General features: G+C 41.6%; 1 protein-coding gene across 2 annotated transcripts in view; it reads left to right on the top strand.

Annotated features, from left to right (window-relative positions):
* The window catches only part of LOC136864045 (oxysterol-binding protein-related protein 9), an 830,446-nt gene that overhangs the window by 301,223 nt on the left and 506,618 nt on the right, over nucleotides 1-22,605 (top strand). For both annotated transcript variants that reach the window (XM_067140573.2, XM_067140572.2), the window contains exon 5: nucleotides 16,994-17,044. In XM_067140573.2, coding sequence (XP_066996674.1) covers nucleotides 16,994-17,044 — 51 coding nt within the window. The remainder of the gene's footprint in view (nucleotides 1-16,993; nucleotides 17,045-22,605) is intronic.

The following is a 22,605-nucleotide window of genomic DNA, read 5'->3' as shown; positions in this document are numbered from 1 at the left end:
GTAGTCATCAAATTGTTACAAGTGGGTTCGAACCCCACTGTCAACAGCCCCGAAAATTACTTTCCGTGGTTTCCCCGTTTCACAGCAGGCAAATGCTAGGCTGTACCTTAATTAAGGTGATGGCCGCTTCCTTCCCACTCCTACCCCTTTCCTGCCCCATCGTCGACATGAGACCTATCTGTGTCGGTGTGACGTAAAGCAAATAGCATAAAAATTCTTTCCTTACTCCCTCATTCATTCTTAACTCTGTTTCTTTGTAATCTGCACCTCCTTCCTATTCTCTTTTATTTCTCTGTTAACTCCTTACCATTTCCTGTCCCATCGTCGCCAAAAGACATGTGTGTGTTGGTGCGAAGTAAAGCAAATTGTAAAAAAAAAGGAGAGAACGGGTAATTTTCAGATGAAGAAATTATGTTGAATATACTTGATGTGAACTAAATGAGGCAGTATGCCTTTAACTAACCTCGTTACAGAGATATAACCAACAAATTGAAGCTCGCGATCTCATTGATATTACAGTATATTCAGTTCGAACTTGGATTATGGAAGAGGAGACATACGTCTATCTACTTAATATATTATCTCGATCTGAGACATAAACTAGCTCTGAAAAGAGAGCGACAAAGCTCGATAGCTGCAGTCGCTTAAGTGTGGCCACTATCCAGTATTCGGGAGATAGTGGGTTCGAACCCCACTGTCGGTAGCCCTGAAGACGGTTTTTCTGTGGTTTCCAATTTTCACACCAGGCAAATGCTGGGGCTGTACCTTAATTAAGGCTACGGCCGCTTCCTTCCCATTCCTAGGCCTTTCCTATCCCATCGTCGCCATAAGGCCTATCTATGTCGTGCGACGTAAAACAAATAAAAAAAAAAGACAGCGATGACGCTCTCGACAGGTGATCACGAGGTTCGTAATGCCTGCCCTCTCGGCTAATCACCCTAGTACTTAATCGCTGAGTTCATCAAGACTGAATATTGAGGTATATTTTTAATTGTCCACGTTTTGACGCTAAACTATTTTACGATGTTCATTTTCGTGCGGTCAAGTGAATCACCAGGCTGCAATATTGCGCCTCCTCTGTTTTTAAGACAGCCCCTACCCTTAATTCATTTTGTTACTCTTTTACAATATATTGGCTTGGGTAAGAGCAGGCGTTTTATATAATTTTTTAACATTTTACAATATACTGTTTGTAGTTTCTTTGATCAAGAACAGAAATTTTATATGATTTAATCTTATTGCCCTTTCCACATCTTCCGTAGGTGACCCAGTACAAACAATTCTCCATTCTCTTGCTACTCGAGGGGCTGTAGATTAATACAGGTCATCCGAATTCTTAATACCATCGCAAATAAAATATGCCTCACTTTGACAAACATACTATACTTGGTCTGAAGGTGGTTTCAATGCAGGGTTGCAGTGGTAAGAGAAATACGTTTCAGGCTCACTCGAAAAACGACAAAATTGAATATGAACATGCGTGTTACGGGTTGCTTAGAAGGTGTTTGGACCATTTGAAACTGAAAGATAATTGCATTATATTAGTTGTATTTTAATGTCCTAAAATACCAGTGTTTATTTTAAGAAGATGCAAAATCAGAAGGACAAGAAAAGTGCACAGCACAGCTATAGTAAAACATTAAAATAATCATTGTGCTTTGTTAACTTAATTCAAGGGTCCGACTCATTGGCTGAATGGTCAGCGTACTGCCCTTCGGCTCAATGGGTCCCGGGTTCGAGTCCCGGCCGGGTCGGGGATTCTAATCGCCTCTTGATTAATTCTTCTAGCTGGGGAACTGTGTGTTAGTGCATGTCCCAACACTCTCCTCTTCATATTTATGCAACACACCACACTACAAACCACCACAGAAACACGCAATAGTGATAACATCCCTCCATATAGGTTTGGCATCAGGAAGGGCATCTGGCCGTAAAACAGGGCCAAATCACATGTGCGACGCAGTTCGTACCCGCGGCCCCACAGGTGTGGGAAAAGCGGTAGAAAAAGAAGTTAACTTAATTCAAGGGATGATCATTTATATCAAATAGTTTTGTAAGTTGTAACTGGTTTCCGTATTAAGATATTTTTGCCACTAGCACTGTCAGTGATTGTATATCGTACTCATTTCTAGAGTATGTGCTAAATAATCATAATAATAATAATAATAATAATAATAATAATAATAATAATAATAATAGCAAATCATTAATGAAGATAATTTTTAAATTCACATAATATTCAATACCAACTTATCTGACTTATAATGGAGTTCCACCTAAAATAACGTAATGATGCGGAGTCTTTGTTATGAACAATTAATATGAAAAATTATTTCCAAACAACCATAACATTCAAACACTCACAGTCAAAAGAACTTCCCAAGAGTCTTCTATCTTTCATTTTCTTGAAGCTGACGCTGTCTGATTCTCGTGTCATCAGTCTTCCTATGGTTCAGCAACCAGTCTTGTACATAAGTTGTTGGATCCCGCAAGTGAACTGGTGGCTCTACATGTCAAACTATATATATTTTCAATCAAAAGACGGTTCCTGGACGGTCTCATGGTGACACTCAAAGCGCTAAATCCCCTTTCACAATGGCTATGTTGATATAGCAATTTTCGCTATATTCAACTTGTCTTTCACGCATTAACCATTACTGTCCATGAAATCCTTAAAGTCTTCACGAACTATGTCGAATGGTATGCAGAATCTTTCAATCTCTAAAGTCTTCAGGAACTGTGTCGAATTGTATGCAGAATCGTTCACATAGTTGTGCAAATTTGTTCTCTCCCTCAAGCCACCGAGTATCTACATTTACTGGCCATGTAGAAGGTTCCAATACGTGGATTAATTCAATTAGTCTTTGAACCCTGATGTATTGGCAGTAACACTTTCAGAATTACAGTTGGAGGAAATTGTTCTCAGCAATCTATATTTCAGATTTCCAGACAGTCTATCGAAAAATATATCATTATTTACTTTCACCAGAGAAATTTGCCTTTTATAAGTGGGACATCTCGAAAATTTCCATCTTGTATGGCAATTTCAGCTTTCCTCAAATATTTTCCAGGACATTCTTTCATTATTTCAATAGCACGAATACTTCTATGAATTATTCTGTAGACATCAATTAGATTAGTAGAATCTTTCTGCAAATACTCTGAAATTATTGTAACTTCATCAAAAACTTCAGTCCGTAATGCTAGATTAAACACAAACTCTTGTGAACAAATGTGAGAACAGAGACCTGTATATATTAAACGCTCTTTAGAACTGCGATTCTGATCATCTGATGCCATTAGAAAATGTCCATAGAGACCTTTGTAACTCTTCGCAGTTGCCTCAACAGCTCTGAGAGATAAAGCTACCCTGCGCTCAGATAAAATTCTCCCTACTTTTGCTATTTGCAGTCCGAGTTCGTTTGCACAGGCCTATAGTTGATACTGATTTTTGAGGCCTCTATGGTACAATGAATAAACTTTATCCATGAATCTCTCAACTTAATTCAATCCTGACACTGAGTTTACGGTATTACCAACACTCTGATCTATTTTATGACACAGACAATGCCACATGATAATATTAGGGTACTTCTGACTCGGTAATTTCAGCGCACCATATCTTCTATCCATCATAGAACTCGCATCATCACTGCATACACCAGTCGAATTTTTTGCAAAACATTCCTGTGAGAGACCACTAGAATATAAGCAGTTAAGGAGGTTATTCACTTTACTCCCGGAAGAAGCAGACTCCACTTCCAACAATTTACCACTGAGAGATGCACTGATATATACTATTAAACTGGTGAAGATATTGTTGTGGGTTCATCTATAAAATCTGACAAATAGGCTGCAACTATTTCCCTGTATAGCATTTTTTATTTGCATTTCTGAACTGATACAATTTATTATACAGGCGCCTGCCGAACGACTTTGGAGTCATTTGCCCATATCGAGTCCATTGGCTACCCGTTGATCTATTAAATCAGGGTATTTATTATATCAAATGCATTTTTGTGACCCTGTCTGCTGTACGGAAAACCTTGTTGGTATTTGCTGCGTGCTGTTTACTATGTTGTTGACAATTGGATGTGGTAATTGTTGCTTTTCTGCAAGGTTAACTTTTTCTGATGTTGTTCTCTGCGGCTTTGACTTTCTGTGATAAAATATGTTGTTCCTCAGTGATGTTTGCTGTTCCACTGTTGTGCTTCCACAGTACGTAACCCCAGTGTTCGCCTATTCGTTTCAAATATAGAGCCCTAATTCTTCTTCAGTTCCCAAACCAATTCCTTGTACTTCTTAACACACCTTACAACCAGTTCTCTGAGTTTTTATACGAGGATTGGGGCAAAAGTCGTGGCAACTTTTTTTTTCTTGTAGATATGTGAACGGATCACAAACGTATATGTGTCGTGTGGAAGTTCTGCAGGCATAGTGTGTATGCAGAACAACAGATGGCTCTGTGATAGCTGGTAGTAGCGCAGCGAGGGCTGTGAAATCAGTCAGTTGGTGAGTGTCGTGCGAGATGAAAGTAACCCGTTTTGAGCAGCGCGTTTGCATCAAAATAGCCGTTCTCCGAGTGGGAAATGCGATGGAATATCACAGTGAATTAGTGGAAGCCCTTGGGAATACCCTACCATAACGTACAGTAGCACGGTGGGTAGGAATGTTTCAGCAAGGACGTGTGTCAACCAGTGATGAGCAACGTTCGGGACGACCTGTCAGTGTGCGGACCGACGTGGCACGTGCCGTCATCGAGCAGCTCCTGGATGAAGACAGACGATGGACGCTACTGGAGTTGGAGAGGGCAAGTGGCATCGAGAAACACCGTCCACATTGCGTAATGAGCTGCAACTGCGCAAAATCGCATCGCGGTGGGTACCGCATGCACTGACGGAAGTTCAAAAGTGGGTGCGCTATGCAATATGCTCCGACCACCTTGCACGCTGGCAACAGGACGACGATCAATTCTTGTCACGAATAATCGCCATCGATGAATTTCGGGCCAGGGCATACGAACCAGAACTGAAACGTCAGTCCGCGGAGTGGCGACATGCTCGATCACCAAGGAGGCAGAAGGTCCGTCAGAATCCTTCCCCAGTCAAATTGGTGCTGATCGTCGCGTATGACGTCGGGGGTGTCATTGTTTGCCACTTTGTTCCACATGGCAGAACAGTGACCGCAGAGTACTACAGGGACTTCCTGGTTTGACAGGTACGTCGTGGCGTTCGGGAGAGACGTCCGGATCTTGTGGACAGTGCAATAATCCTGCACGACAATGCAAAACCACATAAAGCTGAGGGTGTAGGGCAGCTACTGCGACGTTGGGGATGGGAAGAATTGGAGCACCCACCGTACTCTCACGACATTTCGCTCTGTGACTTGATCTCATTCGAAAGATTAAGGAACCACTACGTGGTAGGCGGTTTGCAACACGAGAGGACATTGCTAATGCTGTGCGAGAACAGGTGACCCGATTCACACATGGTACGGCAAATGCTGAGGCAAATGGCATTCAGCGCCTCCCACATCATTGGCAGCGTGTGGTGTCAGTAGCAGGGGACTACTTTGAGGGTCTTTAGGCCCAGGTTTGTCATGTCAACTTTATGTGTACTGTGTTGTATTTTTTTTGCACCGGGAAGGCCATGTTGCCCTGTATACTACCGTAATAAATTAGTATGTTACGATATTTCAGTGCTATTCATTGTCCACACATGTAGTTAACACCTTGTCCTTTCGTCTGTGTATGTCACATTTTCCAATCTGACTGGTATTTTCAAGAAAAAAATTAGTTGCCATGACTTTTGCCCTAACCCTCGTAACTAGCCAAGCGTATGCATTCAGGGAAGTTTCTGATTGTTGGGCACTCCAGCATTTTGGATATAAATATAAACATTCACTTACAGATGCTAAATAATTTAAATTCACAGTTGGGTGTAGTACTGGCATCTGAATTTAAATCGCTTACACTAACCACGTGGCCACCATCACTAACCTTTCTTTTATGAGTAGTTTCTCCAGGTACCTCACAGTCCGTCCGTTTTAGATTCCGTTCCTTTGCGTTCCGGCACCACTGCGTCCCTGTTTCAACAGACTCATGTGTATCGAATATAATTGTACAGTAATTTCTGAGATATTACAGTTACTCATGGAACATTTATTCATGTACATAAAATGGATATTCGCTGTTTATTAAACTTAACTTTTTATAAACTTGATTAATTCTCAAGACTTCCAGAGGGAATAAACCGACCCAAGCGGGACCAACGTATACATCAAAAAGAAACAAAAAGACGGTACCACTTGTAGTATTATCTTCTTAGTCCTTTAGTATAATATTCCTAGATTTTCATACGCCTCCGCCTCAGGGCTCCCAGGGGCCCCTCCGCCTCCCGAGGGGCCTTCCCAGAGGCCTCCCGCGGGAAATTTGAATTGGTAAACAAAGCCAGGTACTTTTTGACAGCTGTCATCGACAACAACGCATCGCTAACCTCACTGCTGCCATCTTGACGGGCCTAAACCTCAGTGGTACCAACTTAACTAGCGCGAGATTTGAATAGGTAAACAAATCCACGTGTTTTCTGACAGCCACGTGCTTTTTGACAGACAACAACGCATCGCTAACCTCAGTACTGCCTAAACCTCAGTAGTACCAACTTAACCTCACTAGCGCGAGATTTGAATCGGTAAACAAATCCACGTGCTTTTTGACAGCTGTCATCCGCCATCTTTAAACTACAGAGCACCGTGCTGCCCTCTTTATCGCAGTAGCTGCAAATTCGTCACCTGTCATCCGCAGTGCTGCCTTCTTAACGGGCCTAAACCTTAGTGCTACCAACTTAACCTTACTAGCGCGAGATTTGAATCGGTAAACAAATCCACGTGCTTTTTTGACAGCTGTCATCCACCATCTTTAATCCATAGAGCACAGTGGTGCCCTCTTTAGCTACTTACCTTTGAAATGTGGTGGTGGATAATTTGAAAAATGCTTTTTGACAGCAGCCATCTTTGAGCACTGTGCTGCCCCCTTTGTGGCGGTGGCAAATTCCACGTACTCTTGTTTGGAAACAAACTCACGTGTTTTTTTCTGACACTTGTCATCCGCCATCTTGCATCACAAACCTCACTGCCGCACTCTTTAGCTAGATATCTTTTGAAATGTGGTGGCGGCAATCTGAAAAATTCCATGTGCTCTTGTTTGGAAACAAAGCCACGTGCTTTTTTGACAGCTGTCATCCGCCATCTTTAATCAATAGAGCACTGTGCTGCTATCATGCGGGCAATTTCGTCAGCTGTCATCCGCCATCTAATTCACACACCACCGTGCTGCCCCCTGTAGTAGTGGGCAATTTGAAAAGTTCTGTTAGCTGTCATCCGCCATCTTTAATCAAGAGAGCACCGTGCTGCCATCTTTAGCTAGATACCTTTGAAATGTGGTGGCGGCAAATTGAAAAATTCCACGTGCTCTAGTTTAGTAAACAAACTCACGCGCTTTTTGTCAGCTGTCATCCGCCATCTTACATCGCAAACCTCAGTGCTACACTCTTTAGTTGAAATATGGTGGCGGATAATTTAAAAAGAAAAATTCTACAGCAGCCATCTCTCGACGCTAATTGCACAAGATGGTGGCTATACATGACTCTTTAAAGGTGCTTATGCAAGATGGCCGCTATACATAGGTTCTTATGAGGCGCCCTTGGGATGCTTGCGCAAGATGGCGGTTATACAAGGCTCCTTATGAGACGCCCTATGGATGCTTGCGCAAGATGGCGGTTGCTCTTATGAGGTGGCTTAAGGGTCCTTTCACAAGAAGACTAGAGACGCCCTAAGGATGCTTGCGCAAGATGGCGGACGCAAGATGGCGGCTATACACGACTCCTTATGAGACGCCTTAAGGGTGCTTGCGCAAGATGGCCGCTACTCTTATGAAGAAAGCTACCTTAGAGGCTAACGTGTCATGCTAGTTCGATTCATTTGGGGCTTAAATGCAAAATGTTAAATATCTCGAAAACGGTGCATCGTAGAGCAAAACGGACAAAAAAATTTCTGCCCAATTCCTCGGTTCGCAGTACGAGGAACATGATAACATAAGAAAAACATAGTCTAATGATGAGATCAACGGTTTTGTTCCTACTTAGGCCCTTTGGCATTCGCTCTGTTTAGCTCTATTGAAGCAAGTCTTCGTAACATGATCAGGTCTAGCTATGGTAGAGAGTATAACGTGCCGTGCAGGTTCGATTCATTAAATTTGGGGCTTAAATGCAAAATGTTAAATATCTCGAAAACGGTACATCGTAGAGCAAAACGGATAAAATTTTTCCACCTGTTACCTAGGTTTGCAGTATCAGGAACAAGAAAAACTAAGCACAAACTTCAAGATAAAGAGAGGCAAGATCATGATTATGATAATAAGGATAATGATGTTGATCAAAACAGTAGTAAAGGGAAAGTAGAAGAAGAAGAAAATTCATTGCCATTACAGCTTGATGATTTTACTTCATTTCCTAAGCCTACTACACGTTCTGTCGCAGTGCAAACATCTCAAGAAGAGATGCAAGGTAAAGAAGAAGGAAATTTCAACGCTTCATCGCTATCGAAACAAGTTAAGTTTGTACCTAGAAACGCTACTGCTGAAGCACGTATTACATCAAAACAAGTCCCTACACATCAACTGTCTGCATATAGACTCAAAGTTCACAACAAGCCTCTGTTACCCTATGTAGATATAAGATACTGTAAAGACCCCAACGTACTCGTAAAACGTTTACAACTGCTAAGAGCCTATTATGATGCTGGTTACACACAGTACAAAGAAGATATTTTTGAAATAGAGCATGAATTACGTCGTGTAGGTATTATTAAGTAAGCGCTTACCCTCACCTAAGTCATCCATCTGTAGTATATAGTCGATCGAGTAGCTATATTCGTATAGATGATTTCCCAACATTCTCCCTTCCTTAGGGTGTTAACTCTGCCTCTAGTTGTAGAGCCGGTCTCAAGCCCGGATAAAGAGAGGAGAGGCACCCTAGCCCTTTAGCCCATTAGCCCTTTAGCCCTTTTGCCCATTAGCCCTTTTGCCCATTAGCCCTTTAGCCTGTTAGCCCTACTAGGAATGTGCGGTAATCTAATCTTCTTAGAACAAAGGTATCCCCTGACATGTTCTAAACACATGTTGTATCGAGTACAGTGTTCTATCTTAGTTTTGATCACTTATTTAGTGTTCTAAACACTTCAATCAATGTTCCGATCACATGATAAAGTTAACGGCATAGAGTACAGTGTTCGATTCTAGTCTTGTTATGTTTCTTTAGTGATTTGCAAGTCTAAACATGCATAATGACGTCATCACTGTAGCACGTGCTTACTCTAGCTATCCCGATGCAGGTTTAAACTTGTTCGATAGAGCTATGCCTTGACATAAGAGGAGGCCTTAACAGCTTATGTATAGCCGCTGTTGTTCAAAGATAGCTGCTGTGAAGAAAAAGCACGTAGAATTTTTCAAATTACCCGCCACCACATTTCAAAGGTATGAGGTTTAGTGCTGTAAAGATACCTGCACGATGCAAAGCTAGCTTCCTTCATCAGAGCAGCCACCATCTTGTGTGAGCACCTCTAGGCCGTATCATAAGGAACTGTGTATATTCACCGTCTTGTCGCTGCTACCCTGCGCAAGTACCCCTAGGGAGTCTCATAAGAGCAGCAGCCATCTTGTGCAAGCGCTCTTAAGCTGCCTCGTAAGAAGCTATGTATAGCCGCTATCTTGTAGAATTAGATAGCTGTCAATGCCAAAGGGCCTAAGTAGGGATCGAACCGTCGATCTCATCATTAGACTATGTTTTTCTTGTTCCTGATACTGCAAACCTAGGTAACAGGTGGAAAAATTTTATCCGTTTTGCTCTACGATGTACCGTTTTCGAGATATTTAACATTTTGCATTTAAGCCCCAAATTTAATGAATCGAACCTGCACGGCACGTTATACTCTCTACCATAGCTAGACCTGATCATGTTACGAAGACTTGCTTCAATAGAGCTAAACAGAGCGAATGCCAAAGGGCCTAAGTAGGAACAAAACCGTTGATCTCATCATTAGACTATGTTTTTCTTATGTTATCATGTTCCTCGTACTGCGAACCGAGGAATTGGGCAGAAATTTTTTTGTCCGTTTTGCTCTACGATGCACCGTTTTCGAGATATTTAACATTTTGCATTTAAGCCCCAAATGAATCGAACTAGCATGACACGTTAGCCTCTAAGGTAGCTTTCTTCATAAGAGTAGCGGCCATCTTGCGCAAGCACCCTTAAGGCGTCTCATAAGGAGTCGTGTATAGCCGCCATCTTGCGTCCGCCATCTTGCGCAAGCATCCTTAGGGCGTCTCTAGTCTTCTTGTGAAAGGACCCTTAAGCCACCTCATAAGAGCAACCGCCATCTTGCGCAAGCATCCATAGGGCGTCTCATAAGGAGCCTTGTATAACCGCCATCTTGCGCAAGCATCCCAAGGGCGCCTCATAAGAACCTATGTATAGCGGCCATCTTGCATAAGCACCTTTAAAGAGTCATGTATAGCCACCATCTTGTGCAATTAGCGTCGAGAGATGGCTGCTGTAGAATTTTTCTTTTTAAATTATCCGCCACCGTATTTCAACTAAAGAGTGTAGCACTGAGGTTTGCGATGTAAGATGGCGGATGACAGCTGACAGAAAGCGCGTGAGTTTGTTTACTAAACTAGAGCACGTGGAATTTTTCAATTTGCCGCCACCACATTTCAAAGGTATCTAGCTAAAGATGGCAGCACGGTGCTCTCTTGATTAAAGATGGCGGATGACAGCTAACAGAACTTTTCAAATTGCCCACTACTACAGGGGGCAGCACGGTGGTGTGTGAATTAGATGGCGGATGACAGCTGACGAAATTGCCCGCATGATAGCAGCACAGTGCTCTATTGATTAAAGATGGCGGATGACAGCTGTCAAAAAAGCACGTGGCTTTGTTTCCAAACAAGAGCACATGGAATTTTTCAGATTGCCGCCACCACATTTCAAAAGATATCTAGCTAAAGAGTGCGGCAGTGAGGTTTGTGATGCAAGATGGCGGATGACAAGTGTCAGAAAAAAACACGTGAGTTTGTTTCCAAACAAGAGTACGTGGAATTTGCCACCGCCACAAAGGGGGCAGCACAGTGCTCAAAGATGGCTGCTGTCAAAAAGCATTTTTCAAATTATCCACCACCACATTTCAAAGGTAAGTAGCTAAAGAGGGCACCACTGTGCTCTATGGATTAAAGATGGTGGATGACAGCTGTCAAAAAAGCACGTGGATTTGTTTACCGATTCAAATCTCGCGCTAGTAAGGTTAAGTTGGTAGCACTAAGGTTTAGGCCCGTTAAGAAGGCAGCACTGCGGATGACAGGTGACGAATTTGCAGCTACTGCGATAAAGAGGGCAGCACGGTGCTCTGTAGTTTAAAGATGGCGGATGACAGCTGTCAAAAAGCACGTGGATTTGTTTACCGATTCAAATCTCGCGCTAGTGAGGTTAAGTTGGTACTACTGAGGTTTAGGCAGTACTGAGGTTAGCGATGCGTTGTTGTCTGTCAAAAAGCACGTGGCTGTCAGAAAACACGTGGATTTGTGTACCTATTCAAATCTCGTGCTAGTTAAGTTGGTACCACTGAGGTTTAGGCCCGTCAAGATGGCAGCAGTGAGGTTAGCGATGCGTTGTTGTCGATGACAGCTGTCAAAAAGCACCTGGCTTTGTTTACCAATTCAAATTTCTCGCGGGAGGCGGATGAGGCCTCTGGGAAGGCCCCTCGGGAAGCGGAGGCGGAGGAGGCCTCTGGGAGGGCCTCCCGTGAGGCGGAGGCGGAGGGCCCCCTGGGAGCCCTGAGGCGGAGGCGGCCGCAGAACCCCCCTATTATACTACTCATACGTGATGTATATCACCAAGGCGATGCTCTATTTAGCTTCATGTTGTTAATTATAATTATTCCTCGGCTACTATCTATTATTGAATATCAGTTGTGTTATGTGTAAGAAAATCTCTTGGTTCTTATGATATAATTTTGATTCTTGTCACACTACTGAAAATGACTAGTACTTTTTGCGTTAGTATAAAAATAAAAATTTGTCACACTTGGAAGTTTGAAGTAATTGTCATTATCACACATTCCAAAGTTTCATGAATCAGTGTAGATAGAAATACAGTTGTCAGTACTGATTATTTAGAGAAGTTCTTCACTATGGGTCATTGAAATAATGCGGGGCATTTAAAACGTTAACATCTTATAAAACAAAAATCTTCAGCCATTTAAATGGGAAATAGTTTTTAGAATGTGCTCCGCCTTTCCAGATAGGTTTCAGATTCCGTTCCATTGCGTTCCGGCGCCACTGCATCCCTGTTTCAATAGACTCATGTGTATCGAGTATAATTGTACAGTACTTTCTGAGATATTACTGTTACTCATGGAACATTGATTCAATATATTAAAATGCAGTGAGTTTGAAGTTTAGCTTTATAGTATTCTCCAAGAAGTAAGTTTGTTTTCATTGTACTGTAAACCCTGCATCCTTTGTTCACTATATACTCGTAGATAGGCCAGCGGTGCTGTTCATGAGTGGGAGTTGGACGCGGGTTTTATGGTGTACAATTAAGGATAACCAATATATATACTAGCTGATGTACCCGTGCTTCGCTACGGGATTCTCAGAAAGACTGATTAGTGGTTTTCCTAACTGAAGTAAACATAGGTCATTACAAAAAATGTCAGTAAGAATGTAGCGATTATAAGCAATGTTATCACATAAAATACTCGATCAAAGCTGCTGTCGCTAAGTTCGGCCAGTATCCAGTATTCAGGAGATAGTGGGTTCGAACCCCACTGTCGGCAGCCCTGAAGATGGTTTTCCGTGGTTTCCCATTTTTATACCAGGCAAATGCTGGGGCTGTACCTTAATTAAGGCCACGGCCGCTTCCTTCCCACTCCTAGCCACTTCCTGTCCCATCGTCGCCATAAGACCTGTCTGTGTCGGTGCGACGTAAAGCAAATTGAAAAAAAAACCAAAAAAAAAAAACAACGAAAAACTACACATTTTCTCACTTTTAACGAGCATTACTACGGCGCCGATCTAACAGTCCAAAGTTTCAGAGCTGGAATGACCAGGCCGCAGGCAGCCGTAAACACTTCTCTGCCAATATTCCGTTAAATATGCGCACTTCTCATTCCAATCTGTGCCTCAAAGCAGGGACTGATAGCTCGAATGCTATGATGAACCAGTGTGTTACGTGCCAGTAGTATCGGGAAATTTATGAAACAGAGGAATGGCATGCTAAAGAAGAAAGTTACCTAATTCCACAGCTATTTCTCTCCAATATTTAGGCAGATTGTTACACTCGTACGACTGGGCGATTTGGCTGTGTGGTTAGGGGCGCGCAGCTGTGAGCTTGCATCCGGAAGATAGTGGATTCGAACCCCACTCTCGGCAGCCCTGAAGATGTTATTCCGTGTGTTCCCATTTTCACACCTGGCAAATGCTGCCAAGGCTGCTTCCTTCACATTCATAGCCCTTTCCTATCCCATCGTCGCCATGAGACCTAACTGTTTCGTTGCGGCGTACGGCAAATTAAAAAAAATACGCGGTACTCAGCAGTAACCCTATCTATCGGAGATGAGTGGCAACAGAAAACAAAGCACATCTCAACAATGGTCAATGTAATGCTATTGTTGATCAATTTTATGACCTTTCTATATAGTAGGCCTGGACATTTAGTTTTCTTTCGACTCTGTGATATTAGGGCGTCTTATAATAAAATAATTTATAACATAGACTGTAATTCCTTATTCTCCGACTTTATATACCGACTTTCATTAAATCCTGTTTATCCATTTTCTCGTGACTCGGCGCTAATAAGGACTTAGTAACAAAATCCAATACATACATGATCGGAAATATAATACTATATAACTTTCGTTATGTAGTATTTATCGATACGACCACTAATAGCATAAATAAATGGGAATTAAATTTTAGGCCTATCCGTAAACTACCGTACCATTTCATTCACCGTGAATAACATTATTTATGGGCTAGATTATAGCGACTTATTCCTCGACTTTGCATACCGATTTTCTTTAAGATAGGACGACTAATAACATAAATATTTGAGAATTACATTGTAGGCCTTCCCCTAAAGTATAATATTTCTCAGCGTGAATACAATTATTTACGGCCTAGATTGTAGTGACTTATTCCTCGACTTCCCCTACGGATTTTCGTTAAAGATAACACTATTAATAACAAATATTTGAGAATTAAATTTTTACCTTCCCCTAACTACCATTTCATTCACCGTGAGTAAAATTATTTATGGCCTAGATTATAGCGACTTATTCCCCGACTTTGTATACCGATTTTCATTAAGATATGGCCACTAATAACTTTTAATATTTGAGAATTAAATTTTAGGCCTTCCCCTAAGCTACCGTTTCAGTCAGCGTGAGTAAAATTATTTATAGCCTAGATTGTAGCGACTTATTACCCGACTGTGTATACCGATTTCCATTAAATTCCCTTCAGCCTTTTTTTCGTGATGCGTGTACATACATACATACATACATACATACATACATACAGACAGACAGAAATTACGGAAAAGTAAAAAATGCATTTTCTTGTTACTGTGGACATGACCGATACACAAATACCATTATTTTCAAATTCTGAGCAATGTACAGACAAAACTCTTATTTTATATATATATATATATATGTGTGTGTGTGTGTGTGTGTGTGTGTGAAAGTAGCAGTTAGTAATAGATGGAAACCGTGGCGGAAAACGATCTTTACTGAAGAGAATAAAGAAAAATATAGCATTTCATTTAAACTGAAAGGAGATGTGTGCAGATTGTTTTAGATGACGCAGATATGTGAAGCGAGTTGGGACTTTAATATAGAGATGTAACGTAGGGTTATCTGGTGGTCGTTAGACTGTTTGTTCAACAGATTAAGAATTAGTTTCATTCATGTGCACTTCCTGACGCAAATAATGGAAGAACCAGCATCAAGCTTAGTACAGCATACCTCGTCCCAAGCTATTACATTTATTAGTAAAATATTTTGTGCCTTGTTCTTCAATATACATTTCTCCAGTACACACATTAGTTCTGTTGTGTTATGAAAGTTACTGACAGCGTTAAGGCCAATGTATAGTGTATTTTATCATTTATACTCGTTCTAAAAGCATGTAAAGCGCATCCCTTCGTTGGCAAGGTGTAGACAAACCTCCTTTATTAATTATCTAATAAATCTCTTGGATAAAATGCCCCTTCATTTCGGTCGTGCTTGTACTCGGGGACTTCAGCTGATCATTTTATGCGTGTGTGTCAGCAAGTGTAGAAGGGATCACATTTCCAACTGGCGATAATGCCATTATTTAATAGTCTTACCTGTCATTGATGCAAATGTATATTTACTACATGTGTATTACTAGGGACAATAGTAATGTAATCTGGATAAGTGTCACGTAACATTGATTTGAAATGTTTTACCTCCTTGATTCTGTTGTATGAACTTTCTGTACATTGTGCTGTATGCCAAATTCAGGATTATTTTATGTGTCTGTTGAAAAATAATGTAGATAATACCGATACGTTTTCATGTAAACTCATTCTATGTTCCGTAGAATGATGGTGATATAACATACACTGACTGAGCATATGTCATGGGATAGCGGAACACTGATGCGCAGGTGTGTTGTCTGCGCACCACACGCCCCCTGTGCCAGCGGCAGTTGTATAGGAGACCTTGTGAGCAGTGGCTGTGCATGTGACAGGTGTAATATGGAACGTCGTCGTGAGCTGACACCGTTCGAACGGGGTATGGTGGTCGGTGCCCGACGGATGGGAAGTGCGTTTTCGGAAGTGGTGCGGGAATTCGGCTTCACACGATCAACCGTGTCCGGGGTGTATCGTGAATGGTTGAATGCGGGTGTCACCGTCCACAACAGGCGAACGACCGGCCGTCCAGCCACCTCGATGACCGTGACCGGCGACATCTGAGACGGATTGTCAATAGTGACAGACGGTCAACCGTGCAACAAATCACGGCTCAGTTCAACACAGGCCATGATAGACACGTCTCCCAGTGGACAATCCGTTGGAACATGGGATCAATGGGGTATGGGAGCCGGCGCCGCACACGGGTGCTACTGTTAACCCAACGTCATCGGGCACAACGACGCGCATTTGTCGCCAGTCACCAGGGATGGACACTGGAACAATGGCGTAACGTGATGTGGTCGGACAAATCACGATTTCAACTGCACCATGCCGATGGGAGGCACCGTATATGGCGCAGACCACATGAAGCGATGGATCCCGCCTGCCTCGAAGGTGTGGTCCAGGGCGCTGGTGTCTCTGTTATGGTCTGGGGTGCAATTTCCTGGTATGGAATAGGCCCCCTAGTTGTTCTGGAAGAGACTTTGAATGGTACGCGGTATGTTGAGCTTCTCGGAGACCATCTCCATCCATTTTTGGCCTACTAGCGCCCAGGCGGTTCTGCGGTGTTTCAAGATTATAACGCGCCGCTACATCGCTCCCACGTCGCCCGGGAATGGTTCCAGGAACATGCAGCGGAGGTCCAACGACTGTCATGGCCACCCAGGAGCCCCGATATGAACCCTATCGAGCATATCTGGGATGTCCTGGAACGCAGGCTCCATGCCATGGATCCTGCACCCACGAACAGACCAGCATTGGCGGCCGCTCTGCAAACGATTTGATGTCAGCTGCGTCCAGAGGACTACCAGGGACTTGTCGACTCACTTCCACGGCGTCTCACTGCAGTTCGCAGGGCCAGAGGTGGCCCCACATGCTGTTAGGTTACTACCCATGACATTTGCTAAGTCATTGAAAGGTCATTGATGAAAGGTGGTGGTTTTTTTAGTAAGAAACTCCTGTTTCTTGTAATGATTTATGTATTGTTTCGTGGGTTACAGGTGCTGCTGGAGAACGTAAAACACGCAATTGTTATGCTCCAGATCGCGAAGGTAAGATTATGATGCTTTTTATTTAGAGTAGTCTTCAAGATTTGTTAATGTTAAACTTTACATTATTCAATCTCGTGTAGAGTTTGAAGAAAGTAAAACCCTCCCACATCTGAGAAATACTTTCACGTTTTCCTCCCTGGATCGCAATAACCAGTAAGCCTTTACCTTTCTTTCTTCTTATAGAGAATGTCATATCTAGAACATTCACGGTTTTGAAAAATACTTTAGCGACGAAGTTGAAGCAGTACACCAGGTAAACATAACTATATGAATATGAGATTGTATAGCAATAATCGGAAAAGTTGTTAGTGGAACGTAAAACCGTTCTTCTTTTACTGATTATTATTATTATTATTATTATTATTATTATTATTAGGGAAAGTCCGTGTAATTTGGACCACTTAACTTTAAACGTCCATAACTCTAATGACCGTAATGAAAATTTCTCAAATTTTGTACACGATAATTAGTCCATTGTATCAAATGTTTTGGTAAAAACAAATGTTAATATTATATTTAGGATTTGTTTAAAAGTAATTTTTATTCTAAAATTTGTTATCGTGTAATTTGGACAGATAGCGTGTAACTTGCACCAGGTTATAGTGTAATTTGGACTGTTAAATATAAACACCTGTAAGTTACTTAATGTATTTATTATGAAATACTAAGCAGTAAAATACGACACTATGAATTTTATTTTGATCGTCACTTTTGGCATGTAGGACAATGATAAAACATTCATCCTGAATTTTGCGCAGTATTCATGAGCCCACTGTTTCAATTATTGCATTGAATCCAGTCATCATCATAATACTTGTCTCCGTCATTAAAATTGCCTCCATATTTCGATATTCTTCGGGGATAAAAAGTGAAAAATGTAAACATCTTGGAAGTTTTCCGTCGGTTACAGGCCGGAACGTATACTTTGGCGAATTTTAATTTTCTAGCTTGTCTGGCAGATTGTGCCGCAATGTGGATTTTGGGAGAGGGGTGTAAAAATTAAGACTTTCAGGAAACTAAAGCTAAAAATATGTAGATGGTCATTGTTACCCCGACGAATAGCTGTACGACGGTTTTCGCCAAAATAGTGAATGTACAGACACACGGTCGTTACGATTTCATTTACATACAGTGAGTCAAAGTGAAGCTCATACACCACTGTAACTAGAATGTGTTTATGAACAGGAATGTGGACAATAATTTATGTTCGCATTTTATGTGTGGAACAATAAAGGTATGTCTTGAATTATTAAGTCACCACAGGCTAGTTAGCGTATCCCTTAACTTAGCAAGATACAACCGATTCTTTGTCTATATGTTGCTGGGGCACGTCAAGATGAAACTCATACAGTCCCACGCGGGTAGATAAGAAGACAGTACAAATGATGTATGTTTGTGTTTCGACACGACATTCAGTTTGTTGTGGAGAGTTGTGAAGTGCAGACAATTTCCGATGCTATCATGGGGCGTCATAGAGGACAATCGTCGAAAGAAGACAACTGATGATTTTTTCACCATAAGAGAGGAAAATCACTCCGACAAATTGGTAAACTTGCAAACAGGAGTCATGCAACTGTACAGTGCGTTATACATAGATATAAAAGTACACGCAGCATTGAAAATAAAGACAAAGTGAGTAGGAGAAATATTTTCAACCTCAGGGAGGAACGTTTGATAGTAGGACGAAGGAAAATCCAGCGAATAGTGCTCCGAAACTGGCTGTGATGGCTGAGGAACATGCCAACAAGAGAGCACATCCAGAAACTATTCGATTTATACTAAGGAAAAGTAACAGACATGGACGAATAGCTAGGAAAAGAACATTCGTTAGCAAAACTAATGTGAAGAAAAGGTTGAGCATCGTTAAGGAGTATATAGAAAAAGATTTTGACTTCTGGAAGACCGTTATTTTTGCAGATGAAAGTAAATAGAATCTCCTCGGATCAGATGGAAAGGTTAATGTCTAGAGGAAACCAAATTAGAAGTTGAAATCTAGCAATGTACGTCCTAGTGTCAAACATGGTGGAGGTAGTGTAATTGGCTGGGGGTGCATGTCGGCTAGTGGGCCAGGAGAGTTGACTTTTATTGATGGGACCGTGGATCAACATGTGTATCTAAATATACTCAAAGAACATTTACGAAATAGTGCTCAAAAGCTTGGAATACTTGATCGATTTAAGTATTACCAAGATAATGACCCGAAGCACAACGCTCATAATGTACGGGTGTGGCTGCTGTATAATTGCCCTAAAGTATTCGAGACACCTCCACAGTCAGCAGACTTAAATATGATAGAATGTTTATGGCATTACTTGAAGTAGCGATAAGAAAATACCAAATTTCGAACAACGATGATCTGAAAATGGCTTTAAGTGAAGAATGGAAGAAAATAGATCCATCTTATTGTGAGAAGTTGGTACAACCGTTTAAGAGCCGTGAAAAGTGCTAAAGGGTGTCCTAGAAAGTACTGACTTTTAAAAACATTGTGTTGTTAGAGATTGCCCCGGAACTACTTGAAGGTGTAAGAGTTTTACTTTGACCTGTCTCATGCATGTTTAAGAATACTGTATTAATTTTCTTTGTAAGTATAAGAAATAGGAGTTGATTTACTCAGTACCTTAGTAGAGAAATGTGTATTTGTTAAATCAGAACCAATACCAAACTAAAGTAATGGTTATATTTTTTTGTTAAATCCAAATAAACAAGCTTCCCTCTAGTGTATGAGTTTAATTTTGACTCACTGTAGCTAGATAAAGAATCAGCTCCACGTACAACACCTTTTGGGCCATGTTCGCTGGACTTAGCCTGCAAAATCGACCGTTCATGATATCTCCCTTATCATTAGTTAGTGGGACGTAAAACAAATAACATTATTATTATTATTATTATTATTATTATTATTATTATTATTATTATTATATCTCCCTTATCAATCCTCCTGTCGAAAAATGCACATGAGAAAGAAGTTATAGAAATGGATTTCCATCAAGGTTGGTCGATTTCCAGTAAGGTTGGTCTTGTATATATTGTGGAAGAGTAAAAATCACTGTTTCGCTTCCCTATGAACCCCCAGTCCATTCCGGGAATTTGAAATGGTATGGACCTTAAAACCTACCTTTGGACAGGTGGGTGCTAAATATAAAGTTTGGTTGAAATATCTTCAGTAGTTTTGAAGTCATAAGAAATACGCTTCATTTCCGTGGTTTCCCACTTTCACACCAGGCAAATGCTGGGGCTATACCTTAATTAAGGCCACGGCCGCTTCCTTCCCACTCCTACGCCTTTCCTGTCCAATCGTCGCCATAAGACCTATCTGTGTCGGCGCGACCGAAAGCAAATAGCAAAAATACGCTTCACACCCACCCGCTTTTGAGCTAAGTCCGTTGGGACTTGTGCTGAGAAACTGTCCGTTAATGATATCTCCCTTATTAGTTCTCCCCGCGCGGCTGTGAGCTTGCAACCGGGAGATCGTGGGTTCAAATCCCACTGTCGGCAGCCCTGAAGTTGGTTTTCCGTGGTTTCCCATTTTCACACCAGGAAAATGCTGGGGCTGTACCTTAATTAAGACCACGACCGCTTCCTTCCAACTCCTAGACAATTCCTATCCCATCGTCGCCATAAGACCTATCTCTGTCGGTACGACGTAAAGTCCCTAGCAAAATTAACTCTCCTATGCACATGATGCACATGAGAACAAAAGTTTTAAAAATTGATTTCCATTAAGGATGGTAGATTTCCATTAATTTTGGATGTGCATATTTTGTGGGAGTGAAAAATCATGGTTTCGGTTTCAGATATATCCCCAGTAAATTTAGGTATTCAGAAATAATAGTGGCCCTAAAACCTACCCAAAGGCAGGTGTATTCTAATTGTCAAGTTTGGTAGAAATATATCCAGTAGTTTTCAAGTTATTAGAACTCAAACAAACAAGCAGACATTAAAGCTAAAAAATATGCAGATGGTCATTATTACACCTGAAACAGATAACTGTACGGAAATTTCGCCAAAATATTCAATTTACAGACACACGGTCGTTACGATTTTATTTATATAAATGAAGCATCATTTTAATTTCGAAAAATACCGATCTTGGAATTCTCTCCACTCTAAAGTACCCATGGTGGTCTGTTTCAATAGCACTGATATCTGCTTTATAGATATTGGTGTAATAGGGAGTTGTAGTGTTAGAGAAGACGTCTTTCAACTCTTGATTGACGCACCCAACAGGCAGGCCAATACTAAAATGACGAGATGAGCAGCCCACATGAAGGTAGACAACAACCACGGAACCAGGCCATATCAGAAGGATGTCCAAATGAACGAGTCTACAATCGGTGAACGTTTGATTAAATTGCAGGGAGGATTCGCTGAGTCAGTTAAAGTTAATGAGTCACTTTTCAATCATTAATCAGTCAGTTCTTTGTACATTACCAGCATTTCACTTTCACTTAAATAAGTAGTTTTCTTTGCTTTTTAATTAATTCAGATTAGATTAATTATCCTTGTTCCTCAAGATAGTACTTAATGGTTAGTGTCCTATCACCTTACCCCTGGTATTATCCTGTGTCTCCATTTAAATACAAAGGGCACTAGGAAAGTTTTGCAATACGAAAAAATGGTTGGCTGGACACCCCTGTTATGTTGAGGGATGAAAAGGGGGGCGGGGGTGAAAACCGTTCTAGAAGACAGCAAGGCGCGACCTTCACACCAGTTGTTACCAAGCAGTGGGATTGAAAGCAAGTTAATATGTCAGTGTGGTCTAAAGGTGAATATCGCGCAATTATACGCTACAATTCTGCTCGTGGATTAACTGTTGACCAGTGCCTGGAGGAAATGACTCCTGTGCTGGGGAAAGACTGTCCACATCGGACAACAATTTTCCGCTGGTACAAAGAGTTCCAGAGGGGAAATTTTGAGGTTGAAGACGATCCTCGTTCTGGGCGACCGTCTGAATCAGTGACTGAGGAAAACATTGAAGCTGTGAGGAAAATGTTGCAGCAAGAGAGACAGTTGACATATCGGTAGGTAGAAGGGACCTTCCACATCCCTGCACCAGCTATTCATTCAATTCTACACGACCATCTCCATGTTAGAAAGGTTCGTTCCCTTTGGGTACCCCATTCACTTTCAGAGGAACAAAAGGCACATCGAGTGAAATGGTGCCGAGAAATGCTGAAACAGTTTGAAAATGGGACTTCGTGTGACGTCAATAGCACCGTTACAGGTGACGAAACTTGGCTTTATTATTACGATGTCCCAACAAAATCCCAGAACAATGTGTGGCTGTTTGAAGATGAGGGCACTCCTGTGACTGTGCGAAAGTCAAGGTCACTGAAGAAAAGGATGATTGCAGTATTCTTCACTAAACGGGGCATCCTGAATCGGGTTGTACTAGAAACACAAAGGGCAGTTACTGCGAAGTGGTACAGTGAGACTTGTCTGCCTCAGGTCATCCAGGCTCTCAAGCAGCTCCATCCAAGGTCCGGGCTCAACACTTGGCTCTTGAATCACGACAATGCTCCAGCACATCGTGCTAATGTAACAGTGGATTTTCATGCCAG

The sequence above is a fragment of the Anabrus simplex genome, chromosome 2, assembly GCF_040414725.1.
Source record: "Anabrus simplex isolate iqAnaSimp1 chromosome 2, ASM4041472v1, whole genome shotgun sequence".
Lineage (NCBI taxonomy): Eukaryota > Metazoa > Arthropoda > Insecta > Orthoptera > Tettigoniidae > Anabrus > Anabrus simplex.
The sequence above is the reverse complement of the archived record's forward strand: the minus strand, read 5'-3'. Positions and strand labels throughout refer to the sequence as shown.